This window comes from Impatiens glandulifera, chromosome 2, assembly GCF_907164915.1.
Source record: "Impatiens glandulifera chromosome 2, dImpGla2.1, whole genome shotgun sequence".
NCBI lineage: Eukaryota > Viridiplantae > Streptophyta > Magnoliopsida > Ericales > Balsaminaceae > Impatiens > Impatiens glandulifera.
In genome coordinates, this window is record NC_061863.1 from 3275507 (window position 1) to 3290162 (window position 14656).

Consider the following 14656-nt stretch of genomic DNA (forward strand, 5'->3'; position numbering starts at 1 on the left):
TTCGAAAGAAATAACGTGTAAACAATAGTTTGAGAGCTATTATTTGGATTATTTGGTTTCATTTCTCCTTTGTAATTAATGATTTACACAAAAGTTTGCAGTAGTGAGTTAAAATGCATAGAACATGATTTGTCACAAAAATGTTTTTGAATTTATTATGCATTTCCAGCTACCAAAATGATTTTCAATCAAAATAAAATTTGTTGTTTTAAAATAAATTTTAAATTTGATTTTGATGTTACAATGCCTATCTTATATTACTTTAGAACAAATTTCATCTTCAATTTAGCATATATAAGGGAATTTGATTCAGACATTTCATCTTGCAAATATTGGGGATTTGATTCATACATAATTAAAATTTGGGTCAAACAACAACAAAAAAAAATTATTTAATTTTCATTTAAATATCTCATTTAGACAAAATTAATAAAAAAATTGTTACATTGCAAAACATCTCACAAGAACAAATTTTAATTTTTTATATGTAGAAAGAAGACAAAATCACAAAATAATGAAAGAATAGTTAGAGAGTCATTATTGGTCCAATTAAAATTTAAGTCTTTTTTTCTCTCTAACTTTATATTAGGTTCTTTATTAAAGATATGTAAAATAAGATTTTGTTTTAACAGTTTCAAACGTTGTTAACTTATTATTGATGTGATATTTATAAATAAATTAAATATTCAAATTTACTAATTTTATTACCAAATTTTAATAAAATAATTTTTTTCTACCAATTCGCTAAAATTCGATAATTAAATTAGTGACTGAGATATTTTATTTATTTATAAATCTCACGAAAATTACTAAGTTAACGACATTTAAAAGCATTAAGACAAAACATCATTTTTTATAACTAAGAAATTTAAAATTATAAGATTAAAAGATCGAAATCTTAACTGAAGTCTAATAAAAAGTCCAAATTTGAGCATTAAATTTTTTTTTAGTACTTTTGCAAATGTTCCATTGAGCTATGTTTCCTTCTAATATTTAAAATTATTTTTATAATTTATAATAAGGTTGAAATTGAAATTACAATCCTAACGTAACTGAAATTATATAGTTTATTCTAAGTTTTGTTTCAATTTCTCATCTTAAAATTTCATTTTTTCAAAAATATTAATACATTATAAAATTTAATTGTAATTATATTATCAGGCATACAATTCCCTAATTATTTTAAGTTGTTTTAATAAGTAATAACTCAACTGATCTATTTTAAGTATCAAGAATTTTATTTAAAATAATAATAATAATAATAAAATTTACAATTCTAATATATATATGTTTTTAGTTCCTTAAAAATATTCTTTTGGGAAAAGTACCTGACTAAATAAAAAGAGTTAAATGAACTTATTATGTTTGGTATACTAAAATATAATTTGAATTCATTACAATTTAATTTATATATTTTGAAAATAATAGAACTACAACTCTTTTTATTTCAATAATTAACTGGCCATAGGAACCATACCATTTTAGAAAATAATGCTAATATTTTGGACCCACTAAAAACATAAAAATATGACCCGTTGTGTCACCCATTACATCAAAGTCTTTAACACTACCACATAAAAAATGTAAGACCTTGTTATAAGGTTTATTTAAATAATTTATTGGTTATTTAAATATAAAAAAATTGGATTATAAAAATTTAATTATTAAGTGACATATTAAAAGTGTTAATATTTAATAATATATTTAAAAATAGAATGCATTTTTATATTTGGCTAATTTTGTCGTTCATCGACTCACTTATGTCCAAATTTCGTCTTACATTTTTTATGAAAATTGTTTATTTATATTAAAAATTATCAAAGTCGTTAAAACACAATAACAAATCAATCATTACATAAAAATGAAATAAAACAAATTACAAACACGTTACCAAATAAATTATCGAGTTCATAAATCATTAAAAAGAACGAATAACTCTCATACATAACCCACCAACTTTCCAGAACGAATATCAAAATGCGTCATAATAATAGTATTATAAATGATACGCACCGAACGACTACGATAATTGAAAGTTTGACGATTTCTCTAGAACTAGATAATCCATCAAAAATTCGAACATCACATAGTGAATCTAAATCGTCTTACCTACGAGACAATTTACCCTTTTCGTCTGAAAGTTATCTTGACAATTTACCCTTTTCGTCTGAAAGTTATCTTACATACAAAACAATTTGACAATTTTGTTGTTCGTCGATCTCACTTAAAACGCATTCAAAAACGCATTCAAATGAAAGTGAAACTTGTGAGGTCATTCTACATCTTACATTAAAAAAAAAATTCAAATAAAGACACTTCTTTCTTAAATTAAATAACAAAATGTAACCATACAAAATAAAAGATAAAAATAAATATAGAATATGATAATTGTCACATAATGGAAAAAAATAAATTATAAAAGTAAAAACAACCTGACGCCTCTCTGGTTTCCAGCCGCCTTACAAATCCAGTTCATCAGTTCGAATTCATCTCCATTCGATTATCATCTCAAATCCGATCTCCTTTCTCTTCTTCATCATAAATCTCAACTCGATCTCTAAATCATCGATCAAATTCATCCGATTAATGAGGACCTGAGGTGATCCCAAATTGAATGTTCCAATGGCTTCGATCCGTAGAACTCTATCGCCTTACCACGTTCGCGCGAATCAAAACGGCAATGATAATATCACTCATCCATTTCAAGTCTCCCCGCGGAAATACTCATCATCCACCGGTAAATTCTCATCACCGCCTTTGCTATTTTCTACCTGTTCTCGTCGCTTTATGGAAGGATTCTTCATCCGGCGTCATTCCAGGAAAGTACACCAAACGTGGATGAGATTTTTCTGTATTTGCTCGTTTTACTTCTTCCTAGGGTTTCTGTTTGGCATGTTCATGATGCCTCTAGGTTATATTGATGTAACTGATGTTAGCAGTTATGATGATATCTCCTCCGAAATCGTCAACCGGCCGGACGAGAATGCTGTTGTGAGGCTCAGCGTATCTCGGCCGGATGATTTTGATGATGATATATTTGGTTTCATTCACAGGAAACAGTTGATTATTGTGACACCGACTTATAATCGTGCGTTACAGGCATATTACTTGACTAGACTTGGACAGGTGCTTAGGTTAGTCCCACCGCCTGTTCTTTGGATTGTGATCGAGATGAATTCGGCTTCGATAGAGACTGCAGAGATTTTGAGACACGCAGGTGTTATGTATAGGCATTTAGTTTGTTCGAATAACTCCACGAACATCAAGGATAGAGGTGTTCATCAGAGAAACAAGGCGCTTGAGCATATTGAGCTCAACAATCTTGATGGAATTGTTTATTTTGCAGATGATGATAATATCTATTCACTCGAGTTGTTTCAAAGACTCAGAGAAATCAGGTATATGATAATAACATGAAGATAAACCTTGTTCATGAGATCTATATTTTGAAATTACTCAATTGTTTGTCAAATTTCTCTAGTCGATTCGGAACATGGCCAGTTGCAATGCTTGAACAGAGCAAAAGCAAGGCTATACTTGAAGGTCCTGTATGCAATTCGGCTAAAGTGATTGGTTGGTATACAAATGAAAAAAGCAAGAGACTTCGAAGATTCCATGTTGATATGTCTGGTTTTGCATTCAACAGTACCATATTATGGGATCAGAAAAGATGGAAACACCCCACATTAGATCGAATTCGGCAGTTGGATTCTGTGAAAGAGGGTTTCCAAGTAAAGCAAATATGCTTATGTTTATTTAGATTTTTGGTATATGGTCAATAACAGTGTATGCTTATGTTGCAGGAGACTACATTTATAGAACAACTAGTTGAAGATGAAAGACAAATGGAAGGTGTGCCTTCCAATTGTTCGAGAATATTGAATTGGCATCTCCATTTGGATGCACATGGGCTTGTTTATCCTAAAGGCTGGCAGTTAGAGAAGAATCTTGAAATTGTCATCCCTTTCAAAGTGATCTAATAGTGTCAACTGCCATGATCATTGGAAGCAAGAAACACCCATATGACAGGTTTGAATTATTTAACTTTTAGTTGATGATGTTTATACCATTTTTTCATGTCATATGTCTGAAATGTCACAAACCAAATCCAATAATGACATTTAAGACATGTGAACTAATTTGTCAAAAAACTATATATATTTGAAAATTTTAGAAAACGAAAGTAAGATACAATTTTAACTTGGGTGTTTTAGTTGAGAATGAAACTGGTTTGATATTTAGAGAATACTCTTTTAAAAATATATATATATTATTTATAAGGCTTATATAAATTTTTTAAGGAAATGAAGTAATATTTGTCCTTTTAAAGCTAGAGTTTTTACCCATGCTCCACTAATAAATCATATCAATCAAAATATTTTTACTTTTTTTAAAAAAAATATCTTTTATATTCAGGGTGGAAATGAGGACGAAATGCAAATTAAAATTTGGTGGCTCTTAAAATTATATATACTATATTATTATTATTATTATTTTTTAGAATTAATAATTATAAATTTTATAGTTAATAAAATATATATCCGAATTAAATATATAACAACAATATCTCATAGATAAAACATTTCATAATATATATCAAAAATATTAATATAATAAGTTCTAAGTGAAAAAAGATATAATAATAATTGACGACGATGAAAACAACTCCTTTGATGCAATTCTTTCAATTAAGTCATCATATTTTAGCTGTTCTGAACACTCATTTTCAATTGATATCATCGCTAATTCATTTAATCTTTTTTCTTGTGACATTGTACTTCGTAAGTAACTCTTTATCAACTTAGGAAACAAAAATTCTGCCCAAACAACAATAACCGGTATAGTCAACAAAATTCGATAAACGATCCATACATTTTGAAAATAACTTATTTTCCATAATGGTCTTGTAAAATTAAGGATGTCAATTGATCTTTTTATTTCTAATGGTAACATTATCTTTAAATTACTGAACTCTTTAAATTATTCATCCCCATCAATATCAATGTGTTGGTTGTGTTTCATGAATTTTTTTAACTTAGTCAATCCTTCGCCAATTCTCTTAATTGACACTTTTGAATTTTCCTTTGAACAAATATTAAAAGAGTTCTTCAAAACGTGAAACAATTATAACGTTTTGAAGAACTTTTTGGATTTTTGTTCAATGAAAAGTGTCAATGAAGAACAATTAATGAAAGATTGCACTAAATTAGAAAATTTCTTGAAACACAACCAATAAATGGACATTGTTGGGGATGAATTATTTAAAGAGAGCTTAGTAATTTAAAGACAATGTTACCGATATAAGTAAAAAGATAAATTGACATCCTTAATTTTACAAGGTCAGGGAAGAAGGTTGTTTTCAAAATGTAAGAATCCTTTATCGAATTTTGTTGACTATACCGGTTATGTTACTTCGATAGAGAGAAGTTTTTCTAAGTTGATAAAGAGTTACCTACGTAGTATAATGTCACAAGAAAGATTAAATGGATTAACGATGATAATAATTAAAAATGAGTGCTTAGAAAACCGTTAAAATACGATACTTAATTGAAAGATTTGCCTAAAAAAATATAGAGAATATGATTTTATAGTAGTTAAATGTTATTGTATTTTTTTTATTCACTTAAAACTTATTATATTAATAGTTTTGATATATTATGAAATATTTTATATATAAGATTGTGTTCTTATGTATTTAATTCAGATATATATTTTTTGTTATTTATTAATTCTCTAAAAAAAATTATTTACAATTTTAAGTTTCACAAAATTTAAGCGGGATATATCAATGAAATTTTACATTTTTACAATATAATAACTTTAACATAATGTAATAACATCCTAAATAAATTTAATCATTTTCAATATTAGAGCCTATTTGTAACAAAGTGTTTTTTCACAGTTACTAATTTTGATGGAAAATTGTCAAATTGTTTTTCTTGTCATGATCTATATTTTGTTTATAGTGTATTTTTTTATTATTTAATATAACTATTATCTCTTTTTATCATGATTTAAATTATAATATATTTTTTGACTTCAATATAATTTTTTTTTTTATTAAAGATCTAAATCAATTTGTAAATTATGATTCAATTTATTTATTTATTTTCAATGTTGGTAATGATCTCCAGATGGAATCAAAGTCTTAATTTTTCATAATAGATATAATATATAATACAATTTGAAATCGATTAGGAACTCTATAAAAAAAAGGTATGGCCTAAGAAACCAATAATATATTCTCATGTTTTAGTTTTTGTTCAATTCTCAATAATTTCTCTCTAAGAAATTGACGAGTTCTCATGAAATTTCCAGCTTGATTCCACCATTTTTGAAAGGAAAAGCAAACAGCAGATCAGCTGCAAAAACCAGGAGTTTTAAGAGGCACCAAAAGAAGGAACATTTTATTTATTTATAATTTGTAAACCTCTTTTTCTCAATTTCATTAATGCTATAGAATTATATATTGTATTCTTTGGAGAAATAGAGTACTATATAATAGCATCTAGTTATTTATTTTCAGCTTATAAACATGTTAATGTATACATATCCATTTTAGAGATTTAGGGTTCCTAAAACTCTAGCTAGTGTATCAAGTTGTCTTGAATCTTTATTTTATCTAATTATTTGGAGATTACTTTATAAAACAACAAAGTTTCTTGTATCTTATTATGTCGATTCTCATTGAAAGTATATGATAGACAATAGATTATTGCGTTTGTTAGGTCTGTGACGATTTATTTGAATAATCATAGTAGTTTCTATGTTTTGATTCAATCAAATTATCAAAAAACCAATTATTTTTCTTTCTAAACAATTATTAATTTTAGTAAATAGATAATAATGTTTTGAGAATTTGATGAGATTTGCTTAATATTATAAGGATATGATAATATTTATTTGAATAATTAACTCACTAAATTAAAGTGATTATTAAGATATAAAAATCAAGGTAACAATAATAATAATATTTTTTTTACGCTAGAGTTAATTTGAAAGAATAAATGTTTAAATTTATTAATATATATTTAATTAAAAAAGAATCATAACATTATTTACTCTAAATTAATATTTATCAAGATATTAAAAAATTGTCCAAAACCAACGCTAAAATTGGGCAAATTCTTAAAATATATTTAATATCATCAATTCTATATATTTAAAGAATTTATTTTTATTTTTTTAGTCCAAAGTCCAAATTCAGCACTACGAGCAGAATTGGGTTTCAAAATAATTATGTTAAGCATATTTCTTGAAATATATTTAATATCCTCAATTTTTAAAATTTCTTTGATTAAAATATACAAATATAATTTAAATGGAATTGAAATTAAAAAATTATATTAGAGACGAGAAGAAACGATTGGATTATTCCATTGGTTGCTGCTCCGAAAAGAACATAATCTATTGAAATTCTATGTATTGTTTCAATTTTATTGTTTTAAGTGTTACAAAGATCCTTTGAATATTCTCTTCTACAATTTTCATATATGTATACTAATAATTTTGAATAAAATAAACCAATTACCTAACCATTAATATAATATGTGAATTAATATATTTTTTAATTTATAAATATAAATTTATGTGAACTCTAAGACAATGTTCTAAACTTCATTAATTTATATATTAAAAATAATAAAATTAGTTTGAGCACAACTGGATAAAGCATGAAAATCATAACTTAATTTATATCCCGATATTTATAAAATTTGTTGTCAAAAACACACATTTTCATGTTTTTTCAGTTAGATTGTTCAAAATGGATCTATCTAAAAATACATAGTTTTGAAAAGAAGCATAGAATAAAAAGCAGTAATCATGAGAAGTTGAACAATCTTCACTCACAGCAGAACATTCTTTCTTTCTTTCTAGGTTTACTTTTTCTTATAATGTGAGAGCAGTAACAGCAGCTTCATTCTTATTCCAAGTTTGTGAGAGGAGGAGGAGGAGCAGAAGAAGAAGATGTAATGGAAGATTTGTGAAGAGAAATTTGGCTATGATGAGATGATGATGACTTTGGTCTCTCTAGATTAGATGAAGAAGAAGATTCATTGTTAGTTTCCCCAAATGCCAATTCTACCTTCCTCTTCTTCACTACCCTCGTTTCGTTTGGATTGTTCGTTCCTTTTACCTTTACCTTGTCTTTTCTTGGCCGGTGATCTAACCCCCCGCCGCTAATTGAAGAAGAAGCCATCCGGAGGATAGGTATATCTGTTGTTGAATCTGTCAAAGGCCTGACAACTGATGTCGGGACATGATCTTGATGCTTATGTTGAGTTTGAGCGATAGATTGAACATTGCCTTCGGTTTTCGGAGTCAGCACTTTCTTCCTTCTAATCTTCTCCTGATGATCCTGCTCAGTATGCAAATTTTGGGAATAAGAAATTAGGAAAACTCTAAACAGCGAAAAAGGAAATAGAACTATAAATCATTCCTTATATGGATTGACAAGAAATGACTGCAATTGGGTTCCATTTAAAAACATCTAGATTTCAAATTTGTAAACAGAACTTAGTGAGACAGATTCAATCCAGATCCAGATCCATAAACAAAAAGTGTTCCTCAAATGTTAAATGGTTTTTGGACCTAATTGAGATTTCATTTGTCATGGGGATGTCACTTCTAGTTGGAGGCTTTGGCCAATTTCGAAACACTTTGAGGTTGGAGTTGAGTTCGAACTTGAAAATGTCAATAAACTTCCTTGAAAACAATTTTTTTTAAGAAACTTATCCCGATGTTGATTTAGATGGGATAATGTTCCGGAACATAATTTAATTTGACATATATTCATAAATTTGTTAGATGTTTCTTCGTTCAAAACAAGACACAGATCCAGTTCCAAAAATTGTTTCCCATTATGTTTGATGAGGGCTAAATTTTTTGTAGATATACAGAGGGAGGTGTTTTAGGGTTGCTTCGATTTCTAGTGTATAATAGCGCATTGTTCATTAGAAACGTATCTAGATTGTATCTAGAAACTAATTGACGGTTTCTCAACTAGATTCAGTCTTGCTATGCCATTTCTCAATTAATTTATTCTAATATATATCTAAAACTAGATTAGCCTAGTTGGACAATTTCTTTATTTTAATTAATGAGAACTCGAATAACATCGGACAGCCATGACGCTCTTTTTGGTCTCTTAGGTCGACTATTTCCACTGAGTCACTTTAGTTAAACAATTTCAACCAATAAATCTTGAATATTGCTCTAACTAAGTTTAGTTTCCAAATACAATCTCATTCAGATACTTTTTCTCGACCCTTAGATTTTGTATCCATGTGTTTCCAAATGGGATTATAAGACAAAACGCTTCCAATAACAAGAAACCAAGAGTACCTTATGCCTCTTATAAAGAATTTTCCTCCTATCTTTTGCCCGAAATATAGCATGTTTTATCCCACGGTTGTCCATGAATCCATCTGGCCATAACCTAGCAAGCTGCAGGAGAAGGGAGAGGTGACATAATTCTTGAATTTCATTTATGAACTTTTGAACAACCATAAAATCTAATGAGAACATTAAGATGAGAATGCCGATAAATATAAATCAAATATACAAAAAAATTGTTTAAACCACCTCAACATACAGCTTTCTGACCAAAGGTCCTGCGTCCTCATCCAAACCCTAAAAAAACAATGCAGAGTGAGATTTTAGTGATACAAACTAACTGCAGCTATTTTCCCGAAAAAGAATAAGAACATTACTGCAGCTGACAAACTGAATCCATAATCAGTACTACCTCAACATATAGATCATATAAGTCGCACATCTTGTCCTCCAATATATCATCCATGTTATAATTTTCTTTAACTTTCTCTTCATTCGCAATTGCTCGAAAATCATTAGATGATCCAGTTTTTTGTTCAATTACCTGGAAAGACATGCAGCCATTAGTATCATATGGCTATGTTTGGCTTGGGTGGAATTGGAGGTCCAATTCCAAATCCTATGTTTGTTTGATGGCTAAAATAAGTAATTGGAATTATAGCTTCAATGGAATTGAATGTATATAATTTTTCTAATTTCAATTCCAACCTTGTAACTGAATTGCAATTACAAGATTTCTCCATACATAATTATCTCAGAAAAAGAATAATTGAATTGTAATTCAATTCTAAATATTATTTTAATTCCAATTATACACTTCCAAACATAGCCTAGCAAAATTCTTCATGACTGAAGGAAGACTGGAGGTTTTCTTATATTTTTTATCACCATGGAGTTCAGGCGAGCTAAAAAAAATGTAAGGCAGGACAAGAATGATTATTACCTTGGACTTCATATTTGGGACCCGTGAATCAACCATTTCACGGAATTCCTTCTTCATCTGCTGAAATCTATCATCTTTCTCCTTTTTGGCCGACAAACCCATGTTTACCATTATGTTTAAGTTCCTCTGTCAAATTGCATTATTATCATGAGTGAAATAACCAGGAAAAATGTTTTCATTGCTACAACAAGCAAACAAAGTGATAAACTAATCATCACAGTCTACAGATGTACCTTCAATGTCCTTAGTTGAACCAAGTGACCAACAATACTCATAAGACGATTGACCAGCTCCTTTGATATTTTCCCATGGCTCGCCTGCTGCAACAAACAAGAACAAGAACGCCTAAGTTTTATTACTAAATTGTATACATCAAGATGGCTTCATCACCAATAATCAACAAAAAGAAGGGAAATGGGAGCAACAAGCATAAAACCCAAACAAGCAAGCTTGATAATCCCATGATAATGATAAATGGATATGTGATTTTTTCTTTCTTTCTTAATCCAGGGTCTTTTCCGTGGAGGAAGTTTAGCACAACATCCCACCGCCATTACCCACCCAGGGTAGCTCAAACTAAAAAAAATAGATAGTGTGATATTTTGTCTCTTAAACCAAGGTCTTTTTCCTGGGGGAGGTTTAGTATAACATCCCACCGCAATTACCCACCCAGGGTAGCTCAAGTTTAAAAAAATATAGATAGTATGATAACTGCCCATTCTTAAGTACCGCTAGCCTAGCAACTTTGGCAAGCTTCAATTTTACTTCTCGGGGCAACCTCCTCTTGACAGCTGGCGACGTATCAGCATCCTGAACTTCAACACCTGATGGTCTTGCAGCTATATATATAAGTAAGAGTAAAATGTTATTACATTTAGTGGGGCTATATAGACATTAGAAGAATTTCGTAAAATTAAATTGTTCCTACATACATTCTGCTACCAACTTTTCTAACTCTCTTATGGCTTTATCAAGTACTGTACTTTTTGCCCTCATGCTGGAACCTTCCCTTCTCTGAATAACTTGATCATTCTGCATAAATATATCAACATCAATGAATACCAAGCTTCAATGTCATAAGAAGGACGACAAGAAACATAAAACCAATTATAGAAGCACAAGAATCATTGATTTGAAACAGAAAAAAAAAAGCCTCTTCCAACATGCTACTTAAGTAGCCTCTTCGAATAACTACTGAAGTAGCATGTAGATCAATAGCAAGTGAGGATGTGTGGCTACAGATAATGAATTAAGTGGACAAACATCGTTGGATAAAAAGATTTGTCAGCTAACCAACTCTTTTTAATTTTAACTTAAATTCAGAATGTTTTAGGTGAGTTTGTATGAGAGAATGAACTCATCTCGCAGCTACACTCAACTCAAAAATAGGCTTTCTCAATGAGTTTGAGTCACTGTTATGTATCAGATATCACCAATAAGCTAAAAAAAATAAGTTGTCTAAGTAATAAAAAGGGAGAAAACGAAATATATTGCAAATATACTATGATAGAGCAAAAACAAAATGCAAGACCTCAAAGTAGCACCCTGTGATTATAGTTTATTAAACTTTTAACTAATATCTACACTTATAAAGCACATGCATAAGGAACCAAAACTACAAATATTATAAGAATCAGATATTCTCTTCCTCATAACTAATACCAGTAACATAAGAGCTCACAATTAGGTAAAGGTGAAATTCAATAAGCTTTTATAGAGTAGCTGCCATATAATTGGATGTGCACATATACATATATAGTATCAAAGGTAAGAGTGAGGCACTAACCACAGTTTGTAAGGGACTCTTTCCTGGGGAAGCATTAACAACCACTCGTTCATGAATCACACCATTATCCCTCCTATGAGTAGATTGATCTAACTCATCAGAAGCATTGACTGATCTTCCGGATTGAATGTTGGGTTGCACATTAGAAATTTTATCAAAAGACTTCTGATGCTTCAATGACTGTGTTCCTACCTTCTGCTTATTAATATCCTTTTCCTCAGGCACAGACAAGGAAGCATTGTCATTTAATGATTTAGAGGGAAGAGATGAATCTGATACGATTCTAGTTTCGGACGTTTTCTTCTTATCGCGCATTATAATAGAGGCATTCATCTGATTTTGGAATTTCACATCATCGTAGTGTACGGAAGGGAGAGCCACAACAGGAGCTGGACCAAAGTTTTTCTCAACCATAGGATCAAACTTTCGAGAAGCCTTCTTTCTTAGTTTTACGTGCTTATTTGGTGCATCAATATCATCATTTCCCAAATCCTTCCTCCTCCTCTTTTGGGGTTGCTTTTGAGGCAATAAGGGAGCTTCACTGCAGGTAAAAGTGAAACAGATGAGAGTTAATTTTGAAACCAAATTTCATTTAACCTGTTGCAATTGTGTCTACCACTTGGACCCTTTTTGATGTGGGTTATTTGGGATTAATTCTAAACAACCCACTCAACAATCATATCATTCAAATCATCAACCAAAATACCTTCTATTTAAAAATAATATACAATATATCATTATTTATACCCCCTAATGTCTTTTTACCCAAATAACTATTTTTCAATAACCTGCACCAAACAAGGTTATTTGAAAATAACAACATCATTATTCAAATAACCCTAGATCAAACACAGCCTTGGTTTTGACAGAAAGAATGTCCATTGTCTAAAAGGAACGTGGAACAGGTGTACGTAGGCAATCCCCGGAAAGACCTGAAGATTCCTCACCTTCATCAGCCACAAGAAATTCCGACTTGAGTCACCCGCGAAATACGAGATGTTCTAAATTTGTTTATCATCTAACTTGACAAAACACAAGGCAATCAAAAGATGAGTCAAGCTCCTATAGAATATTGTTAACCAAAAACGTTTTTTTAGACCAGGGAAGGAGGCTATCAAAACATCCCACCGTCTGTTCACTTCAATTGAACGAAGGTGCTTTCAGTGTGGGAAACAAACATGAGACCTCCACAAGACTTTTACCTCCAATAACATATCTTAAAAATGAAAGACACTCACATTCGTTCCAAGGTCCCACGATTGACAAAGAAACCATCATGCTTTATTGCTGAGTTATCAACTTGAAAATACTCATCCTGTTGAAGAGGTAAAAAACAAGAAGGATAAGACTATTAGCTGAGATTATTACCACCCGAAAAAGAAAACAAGCAAGCCATCTAAATATTAATAGAATTAACTGAACACCAACCAGCTCTGCGTCATCTATAAAAGAATCTTCAGTGTCATACTGATCATCATCAGCAACATCATTGTGATCTTCATCATCACTACTATCCTTACCCTAGAAGAACATTGCATTACAATTAAAATAACTCAATACAATAATTCCATATAAGATTCTCTCATACTTGACTAATTCATAGAACCAATAAAATCCTTCGCACCATGTATAAACGCTCTATTTTTTCAATAACAGCACTAAATCGGCTTGCAGGGGGTGGATCTTCAGCTCCAGTATCTGAAGGTTGTGCCTGAAACAGAAATTTGGTATAAAAAAAAACAGTTCATATTGATTGCAGAAACAATTAATCTCCCATTAAATAAACATCCATTAAGAAGTTAAGACACTAGTCCCTTCAATTTAACAGCAAATGAAACCTAAACACGAGTTTCTGCTACGAACTGAACACCAATTTAGCAAATTAACTCAATCCACGGAGAGAATTCCAGTTTCATCTATGTTTGAGCATTAACTATCTCTCCAAAAACCTAAAACTAAAAAAGAGAGAAAGAAACGGAGTCCATACCTCAATTTTAACCGGAGCTACGTGAGAATCGAGAGTAGGATGAGCATTTAACGGAACATCAGTAACAGAGGAACGTCTATCAGCCTTGCTAACGTCCTTCAAAAGCTTCTTCCAAGAAACAATTGTAGTCTCGCCAGGCCTAAGCTCAACGGAGAATCTATGCCTACCGGCGACGGAAACGAAAGACGTTGACATCCTAGAGGATTCGACGGCGCCACTTTTCTCTTGCTCCATGAAGAACGGTGAAACCTAGTATAGCTTTGAGATCTGCGTACAAATCGAGATGAAAGAAAACCCTAAAACAACGGCAAATTATTAGAAAGTAGTTGTCGTTTACGGATCAAGCGCAAGATTCTGAGAAAAGTTTGAGATTATAACTGCAATGGAGAACTGTTGATTCTTCTTCTTCTTGTTCTTCGTTTTCACTTTCTTCTATCATCACCTCTTGGTGAGAACTCCGGCTATCGCCGATGATGGTGGGATTTTCCGACGATCTTAGGTTTAGTATGAAATTCTAAACAATATATATATAAATAAATAAAACTATACGAAATAAATGTATATATATCATTACTTAATTCTGAAAATTTTATTAAAATTGATC

At 30.4% G+C, this 14656-nt stretch overlaps 2 protein-coding genes across 4 annotated transcripts; one reads left to right on the forward strand and one right to left on the reverse strand.

Moving 5' to 3' along the window:
* The first annotated feature begins 2411 nt into the window (after positions 1 to 2411).
* On the forward strand, positions 2412 to 6676 carry LOC124926327 (probable beta-1,4-xylosyltransferase IRX9H). The gene is made up of 4 exons (XM_047466528.1): positions 2412 to 3398; positions 3482 to 3731; positions 3804 to 4029; positions 6319 to 6676. The coding sequence occupies exons 1-3, from the start codon at positions 2623 to 2625 to the stop codon at positions 3978 to 3980; spliced, it is 1203 nt and encodes a 400-aa protein (XP_047322484.1). The 5' UTR covers positions 2412 to 2622; the 3' UTR covers positions 3981 to 4029; positions 6319 to 6676.
* A 992-nt stretch (positions 6677 to 7668) lies between these two features.
* On the reverse strand, positions 7669 to 14565 carry LOC124926618 (ubinuclein-1-like). 3 transcript variants are annotated; one of them, XM_047466877.1, is made up of 14 exons: positions 14431 to 14565; positions 14053 to 14319; positions 13690 to 13776; positions 13494 to 13586; positions 13304 to 13380; positions 12066 to 12606; positions 11212 to 11311; positions 11009 to 11118; positions 10513 to 10599; positions 10280 to 10405; positions 9749 to 9880; positions 9586 to 9633; positions 9346 to 9447; positions 7669 to 8359 (listed from the first exon to the last, which is right to left on the reverse strand). In XM_047466877.1, exons 2-14 carry the CDS (start codon positions 14284 to 14286, stop codon positions 7925 to 7927), a joined length of 2172 nt encoding a protein of 723 aa, XP_047322833.1. In that variant the 5' UTR covers positions 14287 to 14319; positions 14431 to 14565; the 3' UTR covers positions 7669 to 7924. The 3 variants fall into 3 exon arrangements, with proteins under 3 accessions (XP_047322833.1, XP_047322834.1, XP_047322835.1); XM_047466878.1 differs by having other exon boundaries at positions 14053 to 14348; XM_047466879.1 differs by lacking the exon at positions 14431 to 14565 and having other exon boundaries at positions 10513 to 10596; positions 14053 to 14348.
* Positions 14566 to 14656: the final 91 nt, after the last annotated feature.

Coding starts and splice junctions, on each gene's coding strand:
- LOC124926327 (XM_047466528.1), top strand. CDS start 2,623: ATGGCTTCGATCCGTAGAACTCTATCGCCTTACCACGTTCGCGCGAAT. Junction 3,399..3,481: donor CAAAGACTCAGAGAAATCAG/GTATATGATAAT, acceptor AAATTTCTCTAG/TCGATTCGGAACATGGCCAG. Junction 3,732..3,803: donor CTGTGAAAGAGGGTTTCCAA/GTAAAGCAAATA, acceptor CTTATGTTGCAG/GAGACTACATTTATAGAACA.
- LOC124926618 (XM_047466877.1), bottom strand. CDS start 14,286: ATGGAGCAAGAGAAAAGTGGCGCCGTCGAATCCTCTAGGATGTCAACG. Junction 13,381..13,493: donor TTATAGATGACGCAGAGCTG/GTTGGTGTTCAG, acceptor CCTCTTCAACAG/GATGAGTATTTTCAAGTTGA. Junction 11,119..11,211: donor AGAAAAGTTGGTAGCAGAAT/GTATGTAGGAAC, acceptor TTATATATATAG/CTGCAAGACCATCAGGTGTT.